At 41.5% G+C, this 27488-nt stretch overlaps 1 protein-coding gene across 3 annotated transcripts; it reads right to left on the bottom strand.

Annotated features, from left to right (window-relative positions):
• Positions 1 to 328: 328 nt before the first annotated feature.
• MEAF6 (MYST/Esa1 associated factor 6) lies at positions 329 to 27488 on the bottom strand. Of its 3 annotated transcripts, XR_015555786.1 has the most exons (8): positions 27373 to 27488; positions 25880 to 25995; positions 22604 to 22691; positions 22411 to 22456; positions 7290 to 7482; positions 3318 to 3375; positions 2663 to 2696; positions 329 to 1873 (listed from the first exon to the last, which is right to left on the bottom strand). XR_015555786.1 is itself a non-coding variant. In XM_087446262.1 (7 exons), exons 1-7 carry the CDS (start codon positions 27460 to 27462, stop codon positions 1865 to 1867), a joined length of 576 nt encoding a protein of 191 aa, XP_087302388.1. In that variant the 5' UTR covers positions 27463 to 27488; the 3' UTR covers positions 329 to 1864. The 3 variants fall into 3 exon arrangements, 2 of the variants coding, with proteins under 2 accessions (XP_087302388.1, XP_087302387.1); XM_087446262.1 differs by lacking the exon at positions 3318 to 3375; XM_087446261.1 differs by lacking the exons at positions 2663 to 2696; positions 3318 to 3375 and having other exon boundaries at positions 329 to 803.

Here is a 27488-nt window from a genome sequence, read left to right as displayed (position 1 = left end):
TAAATAATATACCTTTTTAAGAGCAGTCCTACTATATGTCTAGGAAATGTCAAACTATGAGAGTTAGGAAACGTCAAACTATGAGAGTTAGAAATGTTTTCAGGTTTGCTGTGTGCTTTCCTCAGAGTTAAGGAAACTGCAGGTAGCCCCCCCGACCCTCCCAGAGAAGGAGACAAACTGACAAAGGATACAGAAGTTTCTGGTTTCCATTGTTTTTAGTTGTTGGTTTTTTTAAAGGAACAATCTAAATATAAGAAACAATTTCCTTAAAAACCCTGACATTGGAGTTCTGCTACCAAAGACATAGCCAAGGACATCTAAACAGCCACAGAGTCAAAAAACAGTTTATTTGAGAAGAAGAGTGAAAGCTTTTGCACATTTGACAAGGTAGACTTGTTTTGATAAGAGATGCCATCCATATTCAGCTCTACCAATATTATCACAAATGGAACATATTTTTTTCTAACAAAGATACGGGCATAAGTAAAGGACTATGACTAAGAGAGTCGAAGGAAAGGTGAGGCCCCAAATCTTATCCCTAGACTGATTCACAACATAGGATTTAAATCAAACCATCCAGTCTCCTAACGCAGTGCTTCTCAACGTGGCTTCTGATCAGAATCCCAGGGACTCTCTGAAAGGAAATCCCAGCAACTAGACAGGACCCAGGCCGTCTCTGGGCTGGGACCCAGGCAGCAGTGTTTTTTAAGCTTCCCAGGTGATTCCAATGTGCAGCTGAGGCAGGTCAGCACTGCTCTGGAGGCAGGCAACAGTTATCAGCAAGTTCCGCAGACCAGCAACCCCTGTAAGGAAGAGAGTCTGTTGGGCGTCGCTGGCTCTCATTGATCCTGTCTTTCACTCTGCTCAAGAACTCCATATGGTATCAGCTTTGGGTGCAATTCTGAGCCTTTCTATACGCCTTAGTGATTTTTAGAGCAATATTTAATCAGGTAAAAACCAGCAAAGAGAGAAAAGATGGAAAGAGAAAGAAATTTCAATAAGGCATGATATGAATAAATTATTTTAAAATAAGTGAAAAAACTATCTCAGGTTTAAAAGTAAAGCATGAGAAGTCAAAGCCTGTGAAAATTTATTTATACAAAAAAATAAAAATATCTATTTTAAAGGATTGATTTAAACTTATGTTTTTCAGCTTTTCCTGTTCCTTGAACATGAAACTGTTTCCAACTCAGAAAGATTTAAGATAGGCAATTATTAAATAAACACTCTTTACCTTCCTCCTGCAAAAAAACAGAGCCAAGTTCCCCATTTTATTTATGGTAAATCAGATTATCTTCAGTTAAGAATATTGGCAACAGCACGAAACAGATTATCAGATATGTCAGCAGGAAGGTACGAGCTGTACAACGGCATTACAAAAAGCCCAAAGAAGATGGTAAAAACAACAATAGAAAAATAATAAAACACAAACAAAATAAGAAACTGCCAGATATTTACAGCCTCCCTCTGAAATGTGACCTGTGTTCTACTTTCAGCATAAAACAAAAGCAGAGAACATTTCTCGATGGGTATCACAGATGACGCTGGTGCCAGCCAGTCTAGGGGGAGACATTCATTCCAAGAAGGGAGAAACGCACAGTTAGCAACTTGCTGGGACTGTAACCAGGTCTTGGTCTTCCTGCAGTTCTGTTACTAAAAATGACACAGTCAATGATCCAATGCAGTCTTACAGAAATGACTTGTTTGTCACCACATTTCAGAACAAACCACTCAGAGTCACAGGCACTGGGTCTGGGAAAGCAGAGGTGGGTGGCCACACACAGGTGAGGGACATTTATCTTTGTGAGGTCGGAGGAGGGAAGCAGGGCTCTAGAGCCTGGAAGCTTCTGCACTAACGAATCTTCTAGTAGTCCTAAGGAGAGAAAAACAAAGTCCCAACTTACTCTCTGCAGAATACTGGTTTGAACCTAAGAAAAAAATCTCATAAACAAGTCTGCTAGGGGGTTGTTCTGTAGCCAAAGATTCTATTTCAAACGTAATGGATGTTATTAACATCTGAAAATGGCCTGTCTTTTGAGTCCACAAAGAGACTAAACTGAATCAATCCTGCCCCATTAGATCTTCTGAGCTCACCAGTCATAAAAAAAAAAAGCTAGCATTAACAAGTCATTATTTAATGAAAGGGAATTTTTCTTCCATAAAGATGTAACCCTTTCTCTCTCCAAAGTATAAAGAAAGTAAATAACACCTCAAAGTTGAAGTGTATCCAGATGGACACCTCAGACTTTAAAATGGGAGTTGTGGGGCAGGCGTGGTGGCGTAGGGGTTAAGTTCGCATGCTCTACTTTGGCACCCCGGGGTTCGCCGGTTCAGATCTCAGGCACGGACCTACTCACCGCTCATCAAGCCATGCTGAGGCGGCGTCCCATATAGAAGAGCTACTACTCGACAACTATGATACACAACTATGCACTGGGGCTTTGGGGAGAAAAAAGAAAAAGAGGAAGATTGGCAACAGATGTTAGTGCAGGGCCAATCTTCCTCAAAATAAATAAAAATAAAATAAAATAAAAGTTTTTAAAAAAAAACAATGGGAGTTGTGACTCCTGACCAGGAACACTCAGAGTTCTGAAGACAAATACATTTTTCTCATCATCTACAAAATTACCAGCCTTTCTGAAATGGTCCGGCTGATACTTACAGCTCGTGGTTTTTTGTTTAACTTCAGATCAATCCTGTGATAGGAAAGATAAAAAATATTTGCATTTTAATTTACAGAAAAAAGGTCCAAGAATCAGCTATGCATAGGGCACAAGCTATAACAAAGGCTATTTGGTTATGTAAAATCCACATTCTTCATTAGACTATGTCATATTTAGTTGTTTACCCAGATATTATTAAGCAAGTATTTAAAAACACGAGCAGATACTCTTGCCACAAGGCAAACTTAAAACGACTCAAAATAGAAACATACAGCAGTTACAAAAGCCATATAGTTTTTTAAAATTACTCCAAAATTACACATTAGAGATTGGATTAAGACGCATGCTCTACGTTAATGTGTTAGCTCTGTAACTATATCACTGATAATCACTGAGACACAGAGTGATTAAGAATAGGAAAGAAACCAGGACGTTGTATTTCTGGACAGGAAACACCAAAGAAATTTTAAAAATTTCAATTTTTAAATCTTTCCAAAGCAAAATATCAAGATCTTAAAACTATTAATCTCCTTATGAAGCAAAGCCAGAAAATCAACTTAAATATAAATTAAAGGTTATCTATTTTAAAAGAAATTAAAATGCATAAAAGTGAAGTTTACTTAATTTTGCTTAAGTTATTAAATAAAATGTTACCTCCATCACGTTTTTCTGTTTTTAAAAAAAACTTCCCAGCCTAACCTAATATACATACCTACAATTAAACAGATAAACTATGGGTTAGAAAGGTCTCAAAAAGGCATATTGGTCTCTACACACTAAACAACACAGCACAAATACTAATTCAAATCAAACTTACTCAAAGTCATAATCAAACATGCCAGACGGGCTGAGGGGCAGCATTTGAAAGGAAGAAAGCAATAGAAATTAATATACTAATTGAATAAATTAGTTGATTAGCCACCCTAGCAAGATTTATAGAAACAAAATCAGCTCTAAGAATAAAGTTTCAAACATCAAAGCACCAAAGATTCTGTGGTTGGGAGATTCCCTTCCCTCAGTGAATTTCACATCAGAAGAACAGACTATGAAAGGAAAAGTCATTTCATTAGAAAACTAGATACCTGCAGGCCTTCTATTAGCTGCCAGATTCAGAGTTAGAACTTTTAAAATATTTAATTGTAACAAAAAATACAAATAGGGCATTAGAAGAAACAGAGAAAGAAGGGTTTAGTCATATAATGAAAGGTGCTTTGAAGACAGTACTAATAACTCAGCATAATATACTTTCACTAAAATGAAAGATTAAAACGTCATACACTTTTAAAAAAGAAAACATTTTGCAACTTTTAACTCCAGTTATATGTTCTAGGTGTGTCCAGGGAACATGGCACTCCTTTTCTACAGCATTCATCCTAGAAGCCAAGGGTCGAGTGGAGAGTCTTGTTCCAGACACTGCAGAGCCGTATCACTCTGCCCCCTGACTGGTGACGGCAGTTAACTGCTTATGTCAGGGCTATAGTTACGGAACACCAAAGCCTGCAGTGCCCCTATTAAAACAAAGGAAAGCTGACCTCCACAAGCAGCCAAGCCCCAGGGTCCCAAAAGGGAGCAGTACAGAGGACCAGGCCACCTGTGGCCATCACTGCTAAGAGACCACGGTCTGGGCAGACCTCCAAAGCAAACGTTAACCTGGAGTGCGACACCAGCTCCTTAGCCGGCTCCGACGCCTTCCCTGCTGTAGACACGTGGTAAAACAACATGCAAAATGGCTGTGTCATTTTGTCATTAGCCAAGGTTTGCAAGAGTGAAGCTGGAAGAAAGCTTAACTTCAACATCCCTCATCCAACATCCCTTATGCAAGAGTTTCACTTAAGACATCTGGGACAGTAAACAGTAAGTGTACAAACCAGGAACTATCAAAAATTTAACGTTCAGCCTAACTCAACTTTGTTCACAAACCAAAGGAGACTGGACCTACTTAATGAAAACTTCAAACTATCTAGAAGAATTTGAGAGGTTGGGATAGTAGCAAAAACCTATAAGAGCAGCTATAAGTTATTATTTCAACTTTTTTCTTTAAAGACACTGGGACTCATCATTCAGATACCACGTAAAACATAAAAACTCAGAACATTGCAATCATTCATGAATGCTAAAAATTACTTAATAAATTTTCATATTCCCGAAGACGACAAATTCAAAAGTGATTCCTTTTTGCTGAAGTGCCATATTTATTTCCACTTTGCTTTATTCACCATTAAACAGTGCCTGGCACACAGTAGGTACTCAGACGTTGGCTGAAATAATGTACTACTGACTTTATCGACCATGGGGCGTGGCAGATGGGAAGAGAAACAAGTACTGTACTGAGTGCAGACTTACAACGTGTGGATCCCCCCACCCCATCTGTCAGCCCCACTCAGACATCAGTCAGGGGGCCAGGGGTTGGGGCCAAACACAATTCCAGACTAAAGACGGCAGGAGTCTGAGCAGCGTAACTGGCCAGGAAGTGCCACTCAGGTGCAGTGAACTGTTCTCCCCAGTAAGAAGGCAAAGCAGGTCCACTCCGCCCCCCTGGGGCAGACAGTGCCTGAGGCCAAGGGAGACGCTGGCCAGGTATTAAACCAGGGAATGAACAAGGAGCCTGCTTTCCAAACAGAAGACACCACTTGTGAAAGCAGTAACTAACATCGAAGATCTTTATAATCTTGTATTTTTCTGAACGGAGTTAGCTCCTGGGGCCAGGAGAGGAAGGAAGAGTAGGAAGAAGTGCTGTTCCTATGAAAATCTACTAGAAACCTGCAAGAAAGTGAGGTTCGTGGGCCGGCCCCGTGGCTTAGCGGTTAAGTGCGTGCGCTCCGCTGCCGGCGGCCCAGGTTCGGATCCCGGGTGCGCACCGAGGCACCACTCCTCCAGCCATGCTGAGGCTGCGTCCCACATACAGCAACTAGAAGGATGTGCAGCTATGACAGACAACTATGTACTGGGGCTTTGGGGGAAAAATAAATAAATAAAATCTTTAAAAAAAAAAAAAGAAAGTGAGGTTCACTGCCTAACTCCCTTGTGTCAGTCAGCTGATGATGTCACTAAAGCAAATGAGGTATTGCCAGAAATAAATAACAGCTATCTGGACAGTCTATCACGACAGATGGAAAAAATGTCCCAGCAACTTTGAAGGAATTTTCTCCCTACTCTTAGATACTCTGAAATAGGAAAAGAATCATTACTTTAAAATGACACTGGAGTAAACTTAATCAAAGCATCACGGGGCATGATATTTAATTATCCTGACAATTTAAAAAAATATTTTTAAGAGTATGGTTCTCTGCTACTGTTTGTGATAAGCTAAGATCAGTCCTATCACAGTGATCAAATAACCTGTAGCCTTACCGAAAAAAAAGATAGGCAATTTTTGCTGCTTCTTACTGCAATTATGAGACTGGCACGGTGATTTCTGGTTTGCAGAAAAACATAAGTAGCAGTCCTTAGTCACTATCTGGACGAAATACTATTTCTGCAGTCTAAAAACCACCACCACTGTCGACAAGAAAAACTCTTAAAAGAGTTAAAGAATCAGTTGATGCCAAGGAGGCTTAAATCAGTTAGAGTTGATTCTATATTATCCCTGGGTGTCATATCCACGAAGCTAACAATTTTCATACTTTGGGTGCATGAAGAAATATCCTACAGGTTTGTAAAACAACCCAATCCAGAAGCCAACTGGAGGGTAGGGAACCCCACGGACTCCTCGCATGCCCCCTTTCATCTTCTCAGCATGCAGGCCCCCCAGAGAAGCCGGACAAAAGCCAGCCTGTGGATACCTGGTTTTCATGCCTTCCAGGGGAAGGTTTGAGGCCAGAGCAAGATCCTCACTCTAGAAACTATGCCCTATCCTCTCTGAGTGCAGCTGTATAACTTCCAGTTATCTAAGTTAACAGGCCTCAGCATTACCATACAAACCCCAAGCAGAATGAATGCTAAAATCCTCTCTGGGTGACACCTGACCCTCTGTCCACTGATGTCACTCCCACCTCATTATGTACTGCAAACAAACACAGTGGACAAACAGCATCTAGGAAGGCACTCTCATATCTTATAGACCTTATGTTGTCCCTCTGATATCTGAAGTCAGCATATTGCAGAGATATATAAATATAAACAGACAAATCACAAGCAATCAAAAAACTGGTATTTAAAAAGAAAAAAACGCATGTGAGGTCAGTTCTCTCCATCCTGGAGGGAGTAAGAGTAGGCAGGGATCAGGACTGAGAGCAAAGGACTTTATCCCACTTGGCAGCTTCCCAACATGCACTAGTGGCATTTTCTAAATACCATGACACAGATTCCGTTTCTATTTCCCCTTTCCCTCTTCTAAAAGGATTCCAAATCACCATATTAAACAAGTTTCTAAGGAATAAAATTCTTCTACACTAGAAATAGTGAGAAGGATGTCCTTCCTGGTTACTCTAATGCCCACCAGTTCCCCCGTTAGAGAGGGAAAAATTAGTCTGTTTCGTTTGGACCAAAGGAATTTCTTCCCATCAGCAACAGGAAGACTGCACCAACCCTGAAGATTTTTTTTCTAGTAAAGTCCCTTTACAGCAATGGCCACGGAAGCTCCGGGTGGGCGGGCGTGGGGTGTGGGGGCTGGTCCCTGCCACTGACCTGTGCCGGTTTTTGTTCTTTCGTTTTTTATGGCTGCTGTGGTGGCTCCCCGAGGAAGCAGAAGAAGCAGCCTTCTGAGGTTTCACTCCCTGCACAGATCCGTCCAGATCCTCAGGGTCCTCCTGGCTCGGCTCATTTTCCTGATTGTGGAAGTCTGGAGAAGTATCGCTTTCCGTCCCACTTCCCGGCTCCCCTGGAGGAAATAAACACAAGTCCCCAGAAACATCATCAGTACTCCTCAGGCAATCTGTCCACCAACCAGGAAAGACTTTTTGAGCACCAATATACAGAAACAGATTATTTGCTATCCTCAAGGACCATATATTCTAATTGACGGGAAGATATATACAGTCAAAGCATCAAAGTTACCAGAGTTCTTGAAAAACATGTAACCTGAAACAGTGTAACCAGAGGCAACAGATCTAATGACAGCTGGGATATGGGACCATACAACCAGGATAACCTCACTGCATAAAGGTTATTATTATTTTTTTTTCTTGGTGAGGAATACTGGCCCTGAGCTAACATCTGTGCCAATCTTCCTCTACTTTACATGTGGGATGCTGCCACAGCATGGCTTGATGAGCAGTGCGTAGGTCTGCACCGGAGATCCGAACCCCCAAACCCCGGGCCACAGAAGTGGAGTGCACAAACTTAACCACTATGCCACCGAGTCACCCCCATAAAGGTTATTTAAACATAGAATACACTAATGAGATTAATAGTTATATGAGAAACATTACTGAAAACATTACATGTGTCTTTGGGAGGTGAGAGATGACCTTGGGAAAACTTCCTACAGCTGGCCCTGGTTCCTTCCCCAAACCATACAGGAATCCTGTCTTCCTATCAAGAAAAAGGGCCCAAGAGGAGAAGAGCCCCATTACCTAAGATACTCTGAAAAGTCTTATGAATATTATTTAAAAAGTGATAATAATACTCTTCAGCTGACACCTATTCCCAATTTTAAACCATCCCTTAGATATATTAAATAAGCAAGTTCAAGAACAATTTGTATAAATATATATTTTTTAGGAAAAATCACATATATTTTGGTAAATGTATACTTTTTTCCCCTGAAAGGAATTTCTTGAAACTCTCAATAGAATAAGACAGGGGAAGACTTTCACTTTACTGAACTGTTGAAGGATCCTAAATATGTTCATCATCTGTTTCTAAAAACTGTCAAAAATTTTGGACAGCAGGACCAGTTTTCTTCTTATGTCTTTGTATATCTTATGCTGGGAAGAGATTTCAAATTGAATAGCAGATGAATATGAGAAGCAGAAAAAAGAGGCAGTCTCAAAACAGCAGAAGAGAGAAACAGAACCAGATCTCATAAATCAAGAAACTCTATTTTTATTTATTTATTTATTTTTTTGTGAGGAAGATCAGCCCTGAGCTAACATCCATGCTAATCCTCCTCTTTTTGCTGAGGAAGACTGGCTCTGAGCTAACATCTATTGCCAATCCTCCTCCTTTTTTTTGTTTCCCCAAAGCCCCAGTAGATAGTTGTATGTCATACTTGCACATCCTTATAGTTGCTGTATGTGGGACGCGGCCTCAGCATGGCCGGAGAAGTGGTGCATCGGTGCGCGCCCGGGATCCGAACCCGGGCCGCCAGTAGCAGAGCACGCGCACTTAACCACTAAGCCACGGGGCTGGCCCAAGAAACTCTATTTTTGAACATTTCATGAAAGCAACGGAAGAGGGAGCTCTAAGAACTATGAGGCTAGAAAAAGTATACTGACCAATGCTGCCCTTCTAAAGTTCAGGACAGCTGATTTCATATAAAAATTAGCAACAGAACTTCAAAACTTACTACACAAAGCTAGAGTAACAAGACTGTGTGGTACTGGTATAAGAACAGACACACAGATGAAGGGAATAGAATTCAGAGTCCAGATATAAACCCTTCTATTTATGGTCAACTGTTTTTCAACAGGGGTGACAAGACAATTCAATGAAAAAAGAACAGTCTTTTTGACAAATGGTGCTGGGACAACTGGACACCCACATACAAAAGAATGAAGCTGGACCCCTACCTCACACCATACACAAAACCTAACTCAAAATGCATCACAGACCTAAACGTAAGAGCTAAAACTATAAAACTCTTAGAATCCACTGGATTAGGCAATAGTTTCTTAGATATGACCACAAAAGCAAGCATGAAAAGAAAAAATATATAAATTGGACTACATCATTTATATAAAACTCTTGAGCTATAAATGATATCACCAAGTAAAAAAAACAACCCACAGAATGGGAGAAAATATTTGCAAATCATATATCTAATAAGGACTTGTATCCAGAATATATAAAGAACCCTTAGAACTCAAATTAAAAAAAAATCGGCAAAGGATCTGAATAGACATTTCTTAAAAGAAGATATACAAATGGCCAACAAACACATGAAAAGATGCTTAACATCATTAGTCAATAGGAAAATGCAAATTAAAACCACAATGATTGGGTTGTTTGCTTGTTGTTGTTGTTGAGATGTAAGAGTTCTTTATATATTTTGGAGATTAACCCCTTATCAGACAGATGGTTGCAAATATCTTCTCCCAATTGTTAGGTTGTCTTTTCATTTTGTTGATGGTTTCCTTCACTGTGCAGAAGCTTTTTAGTTTGATGTAGTCCCATTTGTTTATCTTTTCTTTTGTTTCCCTTGCCTGGTCAGACATGGTGCTTGAAAATATGCTGCTAAGACCAATGTCAAAAAGCACACTGCCTATGTTTTCTTCTAGAAGTTTTATGATTTGTCTTACATTCAAGTCTTGAATCCATTCTGAGTTAATTTTTGTATATGGTATAAGATAATGGTCTACTTTCACTCTTTTGCATGTGGCTGTCCAGTTTTCCCAACACCATTTATTAAAGAGACCTTCCTTTCTCCATTGTGTGTTCTTGGCTCCTCTGCCAAAGATTAGCTGTCCACAGATGTGTGGGTTTATTTCTGGACTCTCAATTCTGTTCCATCGATCTGAGTGTCTGTTTTTGTGCCAGTACTATGCTGTTTTGGTTACTATAGCTTTGTAGTATATTTTGAAATCAGGGAGTGTGATACCTCCAGCTTTGTTCTTTTTTCTCAGGATTCCTTTGGCTATTTGGGGTCTTCTGTTGTTCCATGTAAATTTTAGGATTTCTTGTTCTATTTCCGTGAAAAACGTTGTTAGAACTTTGATATGGATTGCACTGAAACCATAGATTGCTTTAGGAAGTATAGACATTTTAACTATGTTAATTCTTCCAATCCAAGAGCACAGAATATCTTTCCATATCTTTGTGTCTTCTTCAATTTCTTTCAACGATGTTTTATAGTTTTCAGTGTACAGGTCTTTCACCTCTTTGGTTAAATTTATTCCTAGGTATTTTATTATTTTTGTTGCAACTATAAATGAGATTGTATTCTTCATTTCTCTTTCTGCTACTTCATTGTTAGTGTATAGAAATGCAACTGATTTTTATATATTGATTTTATATCCTGCAACTTTACTGTATTCATTTATTATTTCTAATAGTTTTTTGGTGGATTCTTTAGGGTTTTCTATACATAAAATCATGTCATCTGTAAATACTGACAGTTTTACTTCTTCCTTTCTAATTCGGATCCTTTTTATTTCCTTTTCTTGCCTGATTGCTCTGGCTAGGACTTTCACTACTATGTTAAACAAGAGTGATGAAAGTGGGCATCCTTGTCTGTTCCTGTTCTTAAATGGATAGCTTTCAGTTTCTCTCCATTGAGTATGATATTAGCTGTGGGTTTGTTGCATATGGCCTTTATTATGTTGAGGTAGTTTCCTTCTATACCCATTTTATTCAGAGTTTTTATCATAAATGGATGCTGTATCTTGTCAAATGCTTTCTCTGTATCTACTGTGATGATCATGTGATTTTTTTTTTTCCTGGTGAGGAAGACTAGCCCTGAGCTAACATCTGTTGCCAATCCTCTTTTTGCTGAGGAAGATTGGCCCTGGGATAACATCCATGCCCATCTTCCTCTACTTTATATGTGGGAGACCTGCCATAGCATGGCTTGATAAGCAGTGCCTAGGTCTGCGCCTGGGATCCAAATACGGCCGGCCCTGTAATTTTCCTTTTTTGTGTTGTCCTTGTCTGGTTTTGATATCAGGGTAATGCTGGCCTCCTAGAATGAGTTACAAAGCTTCCCCACCTCCTCAATTTTTTGGAAGAGTTTGAGAAGGATAAGTATTAAGTCTTCTTTGAATGCTTGGTAGAATTCACCAGGGAAGCCGTCTGGTCCTGGGCTTTTATTTTTGGGGAGGTTTTTGATTAACATTTCGATCTCCTTACTGGTGATTGGTCTATTCAAATTCTCTATTTCTTCTTGATTCAGTTTTGGAAGGTTGTATGATTCTAAGAATTTATTCATTTCTTCTAGATTATCCAATTTGTTGGTGCATAGCTTTTCGTAGTATTTTTTATTCTTTTGTATTTCTCAGGTGTCCATTGTAATTTCTCCTCTTTCATTTCTGATTTTATTTGAGCTTTCTCTCTTTTTTTCTTGGTGAGTCTAGCTAAAGGTTTGTCAATTTTGTTTATCTTTTCAAAGAACCAGCTCTTTAGTTTCATCAATTTTTTCTATGGTTTTATTAGTCTCTATTTCATTTATTTCCACTCGGATTTTTATTATTTCCTTCCTTCTACTGATTTTGGGCTTTGTTTGTTTTCCTTTTTCTAGTTCCTTAAGGTGCACTGTTAGACTGTTTATTGGAGATTTTTCTTGTTTGTTGAGGTAGGCCTGTATTGCTATAAATTTCCCTCTTAGTAGCCCTTTTGCTGTGTCCCATAACATGTGGGCATGTTGTATTTTCATTTTCATTTGTCTCCAGGTATTTTTTGATTTCTCCTTTGATTTCTTCATTGAACCAACAGTTGTTCAGTAGCATGTTGTTTAATCAATTGTTTAAGCAATTAAATCATTTGTTCAAGCAACTGAAAAATGGGCAAAAGATCTGAACAGACATTTTTCCAAAGAAGATACACAGGTGGACAACAGGCACATGAAAAGATGTTCAACATCACTAATTATCAGGGAAATACAAATCAAAACTACAATGAGTTGCAGCCGGCCTGGAGGCATAGCAGTTAAGTTCTCACAGTGGCCTGGAGTTCGCAGGTTCAGATCCCGGGCACGGACATACACACCGCTTATCAAGCCATGCTGTGGCAGGCGTCCCACATATAAAGTAGAGGAAGATGGGCACGGATGTTAGCCCAGGGCCAATCAAACAAACAAACAAAAAAAACTATAATGAGATATCACCTCACTCCTGTCAGAATGGCTATAATTAACAAGACAAGAAATAACAAGTGTTAGAGAGGATGTGGAGAAAAGGGAACTCTCATACACTGCTGGTGGGAATGCAAACTGGTGAATAGTATGGAGACTCCTCAAAAAATTAATAGAACTACTATATGATCCAGCTATTCCACTGCTGGGTATTTATCCAAAGAACATGAAAACATGAATGCGTAAAGATATATGCACCCTTATGTTCACTGCAGCATTATTCACAATAGCCAAGACCTGGAAACAACCTAAGTGTCCAGCAAGGCATGTGGGATATATACACAATGGAATACTACTCAGCTATAAAGAAAGTGAAATCTTGCCATTTGCAACAACATGGATGGACCTTGAGGGTATTATGCTAAGTGAAATAAGTCAGACGGAGAAAGGCAAACACTGTATGATCTCATTCATAAATAGAAGATAAAAACAACAACAACAAACAAACACATAGATAGAGAGATTAGGTTGGTGGTTACCAGAGGGAAGGTGGGGGGGGGGGCGGCAAAAGGGATGATTGGGCACATGTGTATGGTGATGATTGTAATTAGTCTTTGGGTGGTGAACATGATGTAGTCTACACAGAAATCAAAATATAATGACGTACACCTGAAATTTACATAACGTTATAAACCAATGTTACCTCAATAAAATAAATAAATAAAAATTAAAAAAAAAAACGCAATGAGATATGACTTCTAATTATAAACAGAAACCTCATTAAATTGAAGCTCTCATTAAATTGGGGGAGCGCTCATGCCCTACTTTTATACCAGAGCCCAAAAGGAAGAAGAAAAGAACTTCCTCTTCTTGACGGGCAAGAAGCTCAGCCAATGAAACTGTCACAATTAGAGACTGTCACAACTCAGCCAATGAAAAGCCATTACACACAGAACTCTCACCTCCTCCAATGGACCCTCTCCACTTCCTCTTCCCTTCTACAGAAGAGTTTCTCTTCCCCTGCTGTTGGGGGACTTGCAAGTGGCTCACCAAGGTTGCAGACTCTGAACTGCAATTCTTTGCTGATCCCAAATAAACCCATTTTTGCTGGAGAAATAACCCTCTGTCTATCTGTCTAAGGTCAACACTTCCCACCCACTGGGATGGCTATAATGGAAAGACAGACAATAACAAGTGTTGGTAAGAATGCGGAGAAATTGGAACCCTCATACATTGCTGATGGGAATGTAAAATGTGCAGCCACCTTGGAAATCAGTTTAGCAGTTCCTCAAAAGGTTAAACATTGAATTAGCAAATGACCCAGCCAATTCTACTCCCAGGTACATACCCAAGAGAAATGAAAACATGTTTACACAACACTTGTCATGAATGTTCAGTATTATTCATAATAGCCAAATGTCCATCGACCGATGAATGCATAAATAAAATGTGGCATATCCATACAATGGAATGTTATTCAATATTAAAAAGAAATGTAGGGGGCCGGCCCCGTGGCTTAGCGGTTGAGTGCGCGTGCACCACTACTGGCGGCCCAGGTTCGGATACCGGGCACACACTGACACACCGCTTGTCCGGCCATGCTGAGGCCACGTCCCACATACAGCAACTAGAAGGATGTGCAACTATGACATACAACTATCTACTGGGGCTTTGGGGAGAAAAAGGGAAAAAAAGGAGGAGGATTGGCAATAGATGTTAGCTCAGGGCCGATCTTCCTCAGCAAAAAGAGGAGGATTGGCATGGATGTTAGCTCAGGGCTGATCTTCCTCACAAAAAAAAAAAAAAGAAAGAAAATGTGGTATATACAAACAATGGAATATATTATTCAGCCTACAAGGAAGGAAATCCTGTCATACACTACAACATGGATGAAGCTGGAGGACATTATGCTCAGTGAAATAAGCCAGTCACAGGACAAATACTGCATGATTCCACGTATATGAGGTATCTAAGATAGTCCAACTCACTGAAGCAGAGAGCAGAATGGTGGCTACCAGGGGCTGTGGGGAGGGGGAATGGGGAGTTGCTATTCGATAATTATAAAGTGTCAGTTATACAATATAAGTTCTAGAGATCTGCTGTAAACATTGTGCCTATAGTTAACAACATTGTATTGTGCACTTAAAAATCTGTAGATCTCCTGTTTATTGTTCTTACCACAATTTAAAAAAAAACCTATCATTTGGAGATACATACTGAAATACACATACAGGAAAATATGGCATGATGTCTGAGATTTTCAATACAATACAGGGGGTGGAGCTGAGAGTAGGTGAGATGTGGATCAGCCACAGTGTGATGGTTTGGGGGCAGTGTGATGGGTACACAGGGGTTCATTATTTTATTGTCTCTATTTGTGAAAACTCAAAATTCACTTTAATAAAAGTTAAAATGTAACCTTTATCCCCCTCTTATTTTATCCCAATGATACCTGTAACAGGCCCTCCCAAGGTATGCTTTTAGGAATGCGAATAGCAAGACTCTTTTTGGAAAGTCTAGAGTGTTTTCCCACACTAAGAACCAATTCCCCAATTCTCTAGACACTAAAAATTCAAATTAATTCTGACACTAACTACCAGAGTTGGGGCAGACCCAACAGGTTAAGGGCTCAGTCCCGCAAGAAGGCCCCCACTTCAGACGCCAGTTGCAAGGCCTGGGCCTCCCATACTTCTGACAGACCAGCTATAAATCAGGAGTACCTACAACCCCCTCCTCAGGTTTGATAATTTGCTAGAACCGCTCACAGAACTCAGGAACACACTTTACTTACTGCTAGTGGTTTATTATAAAGGATACAACTCAGGAACAGCCAAATGGAAGAGATGCACAGGGCAAGGCATGGAAGCCCCATGCCCGCTCTGAGCACACCACCCCCCCAGCATCTCACTGTGTTCACCAACGGAACTTCTTCATTTAGGGGTTTTTATGGAAGTTTCATTATGCAGGCATCATTAATTAAGTCATTGGCCACTGGTGATTAACTCAATCTCTAGCCCCTCTCTTCTCCCTGGAGGTTTAGGGGGTGAGGTTGAAAGGTCCAAGCTTCTAATCCACAACTGGTCTTTCTGAGGACCAGCCCCCATCCTGAAGCTACCTAGGGGCCCCCAGCCACCAGTTGTCTCATTCAATTTTTTTGCATACCAGTCATTTTCATTACTCTGGAGATTCTAAGAGTTTTAGGAGCTCTGTGCCAGGAAAGGGGACAAAGACCAAATATACATTTCTCATTATGCCACAGAAAATAACTGAGTTTTATTTATGAAAATCACTCTTTGACACAGTAATGCCATTTCTGGGACACTGTCACACAGGAAAAAAAAAAAAAGCTTACGTATACAAGGCAGTTGACTGTGACATCGTGCACAGTGGAGAAAATGGAAACAGTGTGAATACTCATCAACAGAAGCAGCACAACCCAAAGACGGGGTATTTTTCAGCTTTTAAAAAGAACGTGAGATGATAACAAGAGCCAACACATACAGTCCTTACTATAAGCCGAGGACTATTCTACACACTTTAATTATATATATACAACCCTCACAAAAACTCTACAATTATGATGTCCATCTTACAGAGGTAGGAACTGAGGGACAGAGAGGTTAAGGAACCTGTCCAAGGTCACACAGCTAATGGGCTGTGGAGTCAGGATTCGAACTCAGGCGGTAGGGCTCCGAAGTCCATGCTCTTCATCACTACTCTATCCTGCCTCTCACTGTATGCATGGAACTGGCAAGGGTACATGTGATGTAATAAGTGCAAAAGCAGATAATATGCACACTTAGGTCTAATTTTTCTACTAAAAAAACTCCAGCTCGTGTGTGTGTGTGTGTGTGTGTGTGTGTGTCAATCCAGAAATATGTGTTAGGAAAATACCAAGCTATTAATGTTGGCTACCTGAGAAAGTTGGGACTCAAGTAGAACAGCAGGTAATTAACCTTTTTCATATTCACCTCTGAACAGCTTGACTTGTCATAAGAATGTATTACTTTTCTAATTTATAATAAAATATAAAAAGATGAGCCTTAATTGGAGAAGTATTAGGACAGCCTTCCTCTCCCATACCCAGACGTATTTTTAGTTAGGTAGCAAACGTCATCTCTAAAAATGCAAATGGTGGAGGGACTGGCTGGGGAGGGAACAGGCTGACAGGTCACAAGGTCACGAAAGCTCTGGATCACAGATAGGATGACAGAAGGGGCGCTAGACTGAGTAGGGGCTGGGCACAGGGGGAGAGAAGGGTTAACTAAAAAGGTGGGAGACAAGTAAGAAAGGCAAGTTAGACACAGCAAATTTTGTGTATGTTGCAGTTCTATTAAGACATTGATAAGCAAAACTAACCATTTACTCATTTTGGGCCAGCTGCTATGAGTACTGAGTAAATGGATGAGTTGGTCACATTCTACGAGGTAAGTACACATGTACATACACATGTGTGTAAACACGTACAAAACAGTGCAAATGGAATCAGAGCCCTATGAATAGGGTGTCCTCTCTGAAGAGGTAACCCATGTCCCAAAGGGCTGATATGGATATTAAGCCCCTGAAAAAATTCAGGGGGTGGAATTTAAACTGGACCTTGAAAAATTAGAAGCCAAAATAAGTACAAAAAATAGCACAAGCAAAAGTGCAGAGGTGAGAAAATGCAAAGTATATTTGGGACAAATAAATCAAACCTGTGATTCATTTAATAATCAAATTAAACAGAGAGCTTGAGAAATGAGAGGTGAAGTGGAATAAGAGATAGGTTAAGAGGAGTCATAACGTCAGATTAGGGATTTTATCTAGCGAGACAACATGAGGTGATGTTTAAGAGGACTAAAGGTTGTTTAACCTCTCTGAGCCCATTTCCCCATCTGTAAAATAGGAATTCTTTCTCTTACATGTTGAGTGTCTCTTATGGACGAGGCACTGGGCTAGATGTTGGGGCTACAGCAATGTTCCCTGCTTTCAAGGAGCTTATAATCGATACCTGTCCTCAAGGAGTAGCTTTAAGGACTAAATGAGATAACGCAAGTAAAGTGTCTGCTTAGTGTCTGCAACATAGCAAGTGTTTAAATCTCAATATCCTTGAGATCTACAAACACGCAAGTCAAATTCCAAACAAACAGAAAGACCACTTGCAGTAAAACAGTTGCTAGCAGGACCTAAGGCAAAGTCATCAAGAATTTCTGAACAGAAAAGTAACATCAAACAATTAATATGGACCCGTGTTTTAGGATTATTAGGCCAGAAGAGGTTTATAAAAGGGAGTGGAGCCAGGGAGACTAGATTAAACACTGTTAAAATACAAAGTGAGGCCACAAAGTAACAATTTCCTTCTCAGCAGAAGAGGAGCGATAACAAAAGGGGCGGGTTACAGCAGCTCGGAGCGCAGCAGCAAGTCAGGCAACCGTCTGAGGCTGCCACTGTGAAAAGGCACATAAGGTTGTTTCTCATGCACGTGAAAGCGAGCAACTCATCTTTAGAGCAAAGAACATCAGATTTTGATTAAGTTTAATATAATCCACATATGAGACACTCTACCTATTAAAAGAAAGGCTAGCTATTGAATAGTGCCAAAAAAATAACTTCTGATCAGCACAAAAAGTTTTAAGGAGGAAAGGCGGATACCCAGAACAACACTGACGCTGTGGTTTACTTACCCACTGGAATGAGGTAACTGCTGAGGAGAGATGTGGTTTGATGAAAGTTTCAGAGGAGTCCAGGAAAATAAACAGTGGAGACTGTGCTGATCCTTGAAAGGAAACTGGATAAAATCTGCCTGGTTTGGTTTTCTTTTACTTTACTCTTTTTTACAAAAATATACAATGCTTCGCTAATTTGCATAAAATTCCCCTTTGGGGACCATGCTAATCCACTCTCACTCTAGTCTGGGTACATAAGAAGCCAAAGGGAGCAGAAAGTAATGCTTTTTTTGAGGAAAATTTTCAGAATGGTTTGAAAATAAAATGATAAAAGTACAAAACTCCAAAATACTTCAGATCTAAAAATATGCAATTCAAAATTCTCAGGGAGAAGAATGTTTACTTCACTGCTACCAAAGATCAAAAACACAGAAAACATTCCACAAGATTGGTTACACAGAAATTCTGAGACCCTGGAGAGCTTCTGTACAAAGGAAAGAGTGAAAGGCAAAGCAGACCCTTCCTCTCCTGGAATTAAAGCGTGGTCTGAATCACCTTGGTCTTTCAGGGACCTTCAAGCCTTGAACTTGGTTTAAAGAGGTCCAAGCACCTAGCAAACGCAAACATAAGTCTCCTCCGGAAGACAGCTCCTTCATCCCAGCCCTCAAATTACTCCACAAATATAGTCATGTGTCACACAACGATCTTTCGGTCAATGACAGCCACCTGTACCATGGTGGTCCCATAAGATTAGTACCATACAGCCTAGGTGTGTAGTAGGCTACACACTCTAGGTTTGTGTAAGTACACTCGATGATGTTCACACAACAATGAAATGACCTAACGATGCAATGCTCAGAACGTATCTTTGTCGTCAAGCGGCACATGAGCATACTTTTAACTATAATGAGCAGTACACAGTCAAAGATAACCAACCACACAGGGAAATTAGATTTCATGAGTAATAATCAGCAGAAACGACAATCAGAAACAGGTCCTTAGAAACTTCAGAAACTGAAATACAGACTACAGAAAAACTACGCTTACTATACTTAAAGACGTAAAAGACAAGTTTGAAAATAACTGCAAAGAAAGCTATTGACAAATTGCATAGCAGATTTTTTAAAATAATTAAGTAGAATTTCTGGAAACTAAAAACGTAATAACAAAAGATTTAAAATCAAGGGAAGGTTTAAGAGCAAATCAGACTCAACTGAAAAGAGAATTAGGAACTGGTAGGTCAAAAAAAAATTACTCATAATGCATCACAGAGACAAAAAGACAGAAGAGATAATAAAAGACATAAAGGATAAAATGAGAAGGTTTAACATATCTTAAGCCAGAGTACCAGAAGGAGAGGAGAAGGAGCATGGAGCAAATACAGTATCTGAAAACATTCCCAGTAACAGCAGGGAATTTTCCAGAACTGATGAAAAATACCAAACCACAGTTTCAAGAAGTCCAAAGAAACCCAAGCCAGATAAATAAAAACAAATTCATGGGGCTGGCCCAGTGACACAGCGGTTACGTTCAAGTGCTCTGCGTCGGCGGCCTGGGGTTCTCGGGTTTGGATCCCAGACACGGATATACACATCACTCATCAAGCTATGCTGTGGTGGCGTCTCACAAGCAAAATACAGGAAGATTGGGACAGATGTTAGCTCATCGACAATCTTTCTCACCAAAAAAAAAAATAGCAGTGGCAAGTGGTAATGGTGGAGGTGGTGAGATAGAATGCAAAATTACTTTCAAAGGGCTCTGACCATTTGAATTGATGAACTTCAGTATTTATGTAACTCTCTATACTCTGCTTTATTCCAAAAAGAATTCAAGGCAGCTTATCAAGAGTCATATAACAAAATCCAATAAAATAAATTTAAAATGAGGTAAATAACACAAAGGGGAATAGAAGAGGAAAGTAAGCTGGATGCAGTACTAAGATTCATTCCCAAAATGCATGCTATGAATTCCTATTTGCTTTCTAGAGGGGAACCACAAATTTGGCGTTAAGCGTTTTAGCACCCATACAAAGAGGGAAACATTCAATTACAAGATTTTCAGTAAAAACCAACTAGTCTTTCAAGGAAAACAACAACTCCTAAAGGAGATAATAGTAACGAAATAAAAAACATTTGCAACATCCTCTTACAATAAATAGAGTAACACATTTTACAGGACCAAAGTGTAATTCAGCAAATGCAACTTTATAGGCAAGACCAAGGAATATCACTATGATGTATTCCAGAGGTGGGGCTCAATGTGGGGGGAAGTTCCTAAGGGAAGGGATGGCCTGCAGATGCTTCAGAAAATCTTTAATACGTATTTGTCGCAGTCAAGCTTCTGAAAGTAGGGGCTTTAAGAGCCTTCCTGACTAGTACCTGAGTGCACCTGTTCTGTGTGGGTAACTGGGTACAGGACCATATACTAAGCTATCCACTAAGCCAGGGGCTGGATAATAGGCTCTTGTGAAAAACCGAGGAGTCAGACTTCATTCCATCTCAACTCATAGGATTCAGGTCCAGAATGTCCCATAACCAGTCTTGTTACTCAACAAAGCAGATGAAATGGCTCTACATTCTAGAAGTGGCATCAATTGAAAAGAAATGAGATTTAACCGGCAGTCACAGCAAAAGAAAAATCAGGACTTGGTACAACTGATTAGGTTGCAGAAAGGAATCAAAGGCACCTACAAAGTTTTGAATGAGGGAGAATAGCAGTACTATTAACAGAAAAATTGGGCAGACACGTTTTGGAGGAAAGAGAATAGCTCAGTTTCAGGCAAAATGTCTGAGTCTGAACACCTGAGTGGAAGGGGCCGGCCCCGTGGCTTAGCGGTTAAGTGCGCGTGCTCTGCTACTGGCGGCCCAGGCTCGGATCCCAGGCGCGCACTGACGCACGGCTTGTCCGGCCATGCTGAGGCAGCGTCCCACATACAGCAACTAGAAGGATGTGCAACTATGACATGCAACTATCTACTGGGGCTTTGGGGACAAAAAAGGGAAAAAAAGGAGGAGGATTGGCAATAGATGTTAGCTTAGGGCTGGTCTTCCTCAGCAAAAAGAGGAGGATTGGCATGGATGTTAGCTCAGGGCTGACCTTCACAACAACAACAATAACAAAAAAGAATACCTGAGTGGAAATGTCTAGAAGACATTTTCTAGAAATGCAGGACTAAAGCTCAGGAAAGGGGTTAGGGATAGAGCTAAAAATCTAGAAATCTCACCATGGAGATAACGACTGAAGTCACTGAGTAGTTCTAATTCCCAAACTCAAACCACTGCCCTAATGCAAACAAAAGAACTGGCTCCCGCCACAAGATACGCCACCTGAAAGAGGCACACGACCACCACACAAAACGCAGGCTGCATTCCAAAGCGATCCAGCGCACAGTGTGGGCATCCAACACAGCCACATAGAGTCTGACTCAGAAAGATGAATGCATAGACCTACACTCCACCACTAGAGAGCAGAAGAGAATGAAACTAGATGGCTTACACAAAGAATGATACAAATTCTCTACAAAGTAAACTATCCACTCTCCATGTTATATTTAAGAACACACAGGTACATTCTGTTTACAGGACTGGAATTTCCTAAGAATTATTAAGTTAGGTACATGGGGATTTATTAGATACGTCTGAAATTTTCCATGATGAAAGAGTTTTTTAACTTTTTTTTTTTTCCCCACTGAAGAAGACTCACCTGAGCTAACATCCGCTGCCAATCTTCCTCTTTTTTCACTTGAGGAAAATTAGCCCTGAGCTAACATCTGTGCCAATCTTCCTCTATTTTGTATGTGGGTCACCACCACAGCACCACTGACGAGTGGTGTCAGTCTGCATCCTGGATCCGAACCCACAAACCTGGGCCACCTAAGCAGAACATGCTGGACTTAATCACTAGGCCACAGGGCTGGCCCCTGAGATTTTTTTTAACTTTAAAACAATTTCCTAAGACTTATCAGGAGTGAAGACATAACTTTGTGTCTTCAAGCAGCTGACGTCGATCTTCGTGTCATAGAAGAGGCACAAAGGACATGGCAGTTTCTTCCTCCAAAGAAAGACGTGATCAAGGATACCCAAAAGGATTCCTAACTTCTAGAGGAAGAGGCAAGAGTATAAGAGATGCAGTCTTCAGATACACAGTTGGACAGAAGTAAAATATGGGGACTATGGTAGCGTAACAATCAATTGATGAAAAGTAAAAAATAACTTACTCTTTTCAATGAGCTGGTCTTGAACTCCTGCCAATGCACTTACTGCCTAAAAGAAAAAAACCACCAGTTACTAGAAAAATTATCACAGACCTCAGGGGAGCACTCACAGGCAGAAAGGAGAGAGAAAACTCAAAGAAATTTAACTGAGGTCTTCCTCAACAATGGCCACAGAAAGACCCCCCACCTCACTTACAGCTGCTGAAGTCACTGAGGATTTACTGAAGAGTCTCTCAGCCTCCTTAAACTTCCGGTTCCTTCGATCGTTTTTGCTATTGGAGTTTCTAAAACACACACAAGAAACTCATTATAAGCACCAAGCTATGTTTATGGCTCAAGCCGAAGATGTCCCAGGGCAAATGTAAGGAACTCTTTTTTTTTTTTCTTTTAATTACCAAGCTCCATACAGAAATGCCTCCATACCACTTGGATTGACCAAAACAACCTTTACACTGAATGCCTATGTAGAAAGCAATGTTTTCCAGAGTATGGTATGTGCTCCACTGTGGTACATGTGATTACTTTAAGTGGTTCACAATCATTTTCATTTTCATTTTATTAAATTGTATTTATTTTAATTGTACTTATTTTAATGCTTATTACTAAAAACCACTAGCACAGACTAGCGATAGGAAGTGTCTCTGTTAAAATTTAAAGAAAGAACTAGGGTTCCTTAGAGAAATGGCTGATATCAGTTCTGGGACAAGAAAAGGACAAGGTGACAGAGAGCAACAAAGTGCTCAGACTACTGGGTCACGTACAAAGGACAAAGCCCGAGGAGGCTCCCCTGGCCACGTATGGAACAAACTAAGCATCAAAAAGGATAACAATGGGTGTGTCTGCTTTGTAAAAAGTCTCTGAACTGCTTATTTATGATTTGTGCACTTCTCTGAACAGTCACGCACCACATAATGTTTTGGTCAACAACAGACGGCATATACGACGGTGGTCCCATAAGATTAGTACCATACAGCCCAGGTGTGTAGTAGGCTGTACCACCTAGGTCTGTGTAAGTATACTCTATGATGTTCACACAACGACGAAATTGCCTAACGACACATTTCTCAGAAGTTATCCCTGTTGTTAAGTGACACATGACTGTATACATTTCAAGAAATGTATTTATACTAAAAAATAACATAAACCTCTACAATAAAAAAGTGACAGCACTACATCCTAACACACTGATTTTTTAAAAAATCCATGAGGGCCGGCCCCCTGGCTTAGCGGTTAAGTGCTCGCACTCCGCTGCTAGCGGCCCTGGTTCGGATCCCGGGCGCGCACCGACGCACCGCTTCTCCGGCCATGCTGACGCCGCGTCCCACATACAGCAACTAGAAGGATGTGCAGCTATGACATACAACTATCTACTGGGGCTTTGGGGGGGAAAAAAAAAAATCCATGAGTCTATAGTGATACTAAAGGAAGACAGAGAATGAAAGGGAGAGAAGATAAAAAGGGAAGATTCTTCTTCCAGAATGCCAGTAATAAACGTAAAAGGAATAGTAAAATTAGAATCACTATTTTGCAACCTCCAGTATAATAAGCGATTCAGATAAGAATCAACAATAGATACTAAAACCAGTGATAAAAATTTGGGGGGAGCAATATATTCACACTGTCTAAAAGTATAACCTCCAAAACTACTTTTTAATTACGAAGAGAAAAAATGAACTTTTATAATGGAGAAATCATATGATCAAACTTAGAAGCACCAATAATGGGACAATCTGACATCTTGCACCTCCGGAGAAAACAGAGGTAAACAACAAGAAGTACACAAATCACTAATGTGACATTTTTGCCAAAAATTTAAACAGGATCTCTTATGAGGTCACAATAAGAAAAAATCAGGGGGCCGGCCCAGTGGTGTTGTGGTTAAGTTTGCATGCTCCACTTCAGCGGCCTGGGGTTTGTGGGTTCGGATCCCTGGCTCAGACCTACACACCACTCATCAAGCCATGCTGTGGTGGCGTCCCACATACAAAATAGAGGAAGCCTGGCACAGATGTTAGCTCAGGGACAATCTTCCTCATAAAAAAAAAAAAGAAGAAAAAATCAGGAACTGGAACATTCCACAAGACAACCTCATAAACAACTTCACCACCAAAAAAGTGGGAGACTCTCCAAAATTAAGAAACTAAAGAGACGTAACAGCAAAATGCAATGCACGGATGCTACGTGGATCAAAACAAGGTAGCAAAGCATTTTGGGGACAATTAGGGAAATCTGAATAAAGACTGTGTATTAGATGATGCTATTAATTTAGTGATAATTTTCTAAGCATGATAACTGTGGTTAGGTAAGAAAAATGTTCTTATTCTTAGGAGGTAATAGCTGACATAATCAGGGGCAAAGTGTTATGATATACCTGCTTTTAACCTTTAAATGGTTTAGCAAAAAAAAAAAGTAGGGGGAGGGCCGGCCTCGTGGCTTAGCGGTTAAGTGCGCGCACTCTGCTACTGGCGGCCCAGGTTCGGATCCCGGGCGCGCACCGACGCACCGCTTCTCCAGCCATGCGGAGGCCACATCCCACATACAGCACCTAGAAGGATGTGCAACTATGACGTACAACTATCTACTGGGGCTTTGGGGGGGAAAAAAAAAAAGTATGGGGAAAGGGGTGATATAACCACAAAGGGGCAGCCTGAGGGAGATCCTTGTGGTGATGGAACAATTCTGTATCTTGATTGCAGAGGTGGTTACAGGCATCTACACACATGATAAAATGACAGAACTACATATACACATTGTATCGATGTCAATTTCCTGGTTTTGATAGTGCACTAGAGTTACATAAAACCCAACCATTGGGGAAAACTGGGTGAAGGGTACATGAGACCTCGCTGTACTGTTTTTGCAACTTCCTACGTATCTATAATTATTTCAAAATTTTTTTAACAAGTTAAGTATAGATAGATGTGTGTGTTTACATATATTATAGAGAGAGGAAGAGAAAAGAAAGAGAGAAAGCAAATGTGGCAACAAGTTAACAAGTGGTGAATGCTGGTGAAGGGTAACAAGTGTTCATGCCCTATGCTTTCAATTTTTCCATAGATTTGAAAAATTTCAAAAAGTTCAGACAGTTTTCAAAAATAATATTACTAAATAAATAGTGGTACAGTTGGCACACAGGTATGGCAAATATCGTGAGGGCGGAGCTCATGACTGATTAAAATGTGGAAAATACTAACAAGAGAGCTGCTGTGTAAAGTATTATACGCTGTACTTCATTTAAGCCTCACACAACCCTGTGCCATAGGCTGGACTTTCTACTTTAGTGATGTAGGATTTGTCCAGAATTACTCAGTGAAGCAATGGCTGAGCCAGAGTCCAAGTTCAAGCCCAGATCTCTTTCCCCACCACCACTTTATTACTGCCTCCCTGCAAACTTGCTACCAAGAATACATATATCCTTAAAAACAAATACTACTAGGGTACAACACAAACACTGCAGGCTTCTGACACTCACTTTTGGTTGGTCAGATACCGATCCCAGCCACGAATAATGTTGCCATACATCTGAGTGTCCTCCAGGTAGCTCCCTTCAAACGCATAGATCTGTCTCTCCAAGTTTGCCAGTGTTTCCTGAGAGATGAAAAACAAGGAAAATGGATAATGCCTTTGAAATGCAAATGTTAAGTCTGATCAAACTGAAAACTCAAGCTCAACTACACTAAACCACCCTGGTAGAAAGACGGGTCGGGCTGGCCCCGTGGCTTAGCAGTTAAGTGCACGCACTCCGGTGCCGGCGGCCGGGGTTCAGATCCCGGGTGTGCACCAACACACTGCTTCTCTGGCCATGCTGAGGCCGCGTCCCACATACAGCAACTAGAAGGATGTGCAGCTATGACATACAACTATCTACTGGGGCTTTGGGGGGGAAAAAAAAAATTAAAAAAAATAAAATAAAATAAAAAGAAAGACGGGTCATATGGGGAGGGGCAGGCTGCTTCAGACTAAGCCAGTCTAGACCTGTCTTGTTGGATCCCTTTGAGAATAGAATGGAATAGACAGAGCGCGTCCCCAGAAAAATATACACGCGTGCAAAATTGTCCATATATTTCAGAGGGTTCATGGAAACCTAGCTGTCAAGAACCCCGGCTGAGGCAGAACGTGAGCGGTGGCCACTCCCACGCATAAAAGGTACCGCTACCGGGGAGAAGGAAGGCTGCGCAGCCTCCTGCGCCAACTCGCTCCCCTCCCCGAAGGCTCAGAGAGGCCGCCTGCGCTAGGCTGCCAGTTGCTATGGAAACCTGGAAGGGCAGCTTCAGGTGAGATGGGCCTCCCGCTGCCCAAGCCAAAACGCCATGGGGAGGGAGGGCTTCGCCATCAGGGTGCATGGGACCCTGGCTGCATGTCACAATTCATAATTCCCTAGACTGAGGCCGTTCCCCTCGCCTGTCACTTTCTAGATGTTCCCAAACACATCACATCTGCCCATCAAAAACCCCATCCAACGGATCTACTCCTAGTCCCTAAAAGGACATGCGCCCCTCCATCCTCCAAAGGCCAGACTGGATAACAAGGTGCCCCTCCCATACCCGCCCTGGTGCTACCCCACCCGCCCCAAAGCCCACCGGCAAGCCCGAACCGATCTCCTACAGCCCACCGACACGCCCGCCCCAACCCCCAAAGATCGCGGACCCGCCCGCTTTCCCCCACCCCGCAGAGCTCACGGACACTCGCCTTTCCAGGCTCCCATGCACGAGCCCCCACTCCCAGGCGCATCGTGCCTCCACGCCCCCGCCCGCCCGGCCCCCTCCCCGGCTCCGCGCCCCGCCCCCGGCCCCGGCCCCCGCTCCGCACGGCCGCGACGCCGAGGCGCCGGCGGGCCGCGGAATGCGCAGCCCGGCCTCGGCCGCCGGACTCCCGGGGTAACGGCCTGGCGCGGCGGGGCTGGGGCCCGGAGGCGGGCGCGGGCGCGGGGCACCCACCCGGGCGCCCCGAGTGCCAGCCCCTCACCGCCAGCTCCTGCTTCCGCTTCACGAGCTCCGCCAGCTCCCGCCGGGTGTCCGGGATCTGCGGCGGCGCCGCCTTGTTGTGCATCGCCATGTTGGGCTGAGGCGGGCGGCGGCGGC

The sequence above is a fragment of the Ceratotherium simum genome, chromosome 22, assembly GCF_057802395.1.
Source record: "Ceratotherium simum simum isolate JZ-2026a chromosome 22, ASM5780239v1, whole genome shotgun sequence".
Classification (NCBI taxonomy): domain Eukaryota; kingdom Metazoa; phylum Chordata; class Mammalia; order Perissodactyla; family Rhinocerotidae; genus Ceratotherium; species Ceratotherium simum.
The sequence above is the reverse complement of the archived record's forward strand: the minus strand, read 5'-3'. Positions and strand labels throughout refer to the sequence as shown.

Bases quoted from the DNA above. Each gene is read 5' to 3' on its own strand.
- MEAF6 (XM_087446261.1), bottom strand. From the start codon at position 27,462: ATGGCGATGCACAACAAGGCGGCGCCGCCGCAGATCCCGGACACCCGG. The intron at 25,996-27,372 runs GTGAGGGGCTGG...TTCATCTCTCAG, and splicing joins AGCGGAAGCAGGAGCTGGCG to GAAACACTGGCAAACTTGGA. The intron at 22,457-22,603 runs GTAAGTGAGGTG...TTTTTCTTTTAG, and splicing joins CCTCAGTGACTTCAGCAGCT to GCAGTAAGTGCATTGGCAGG.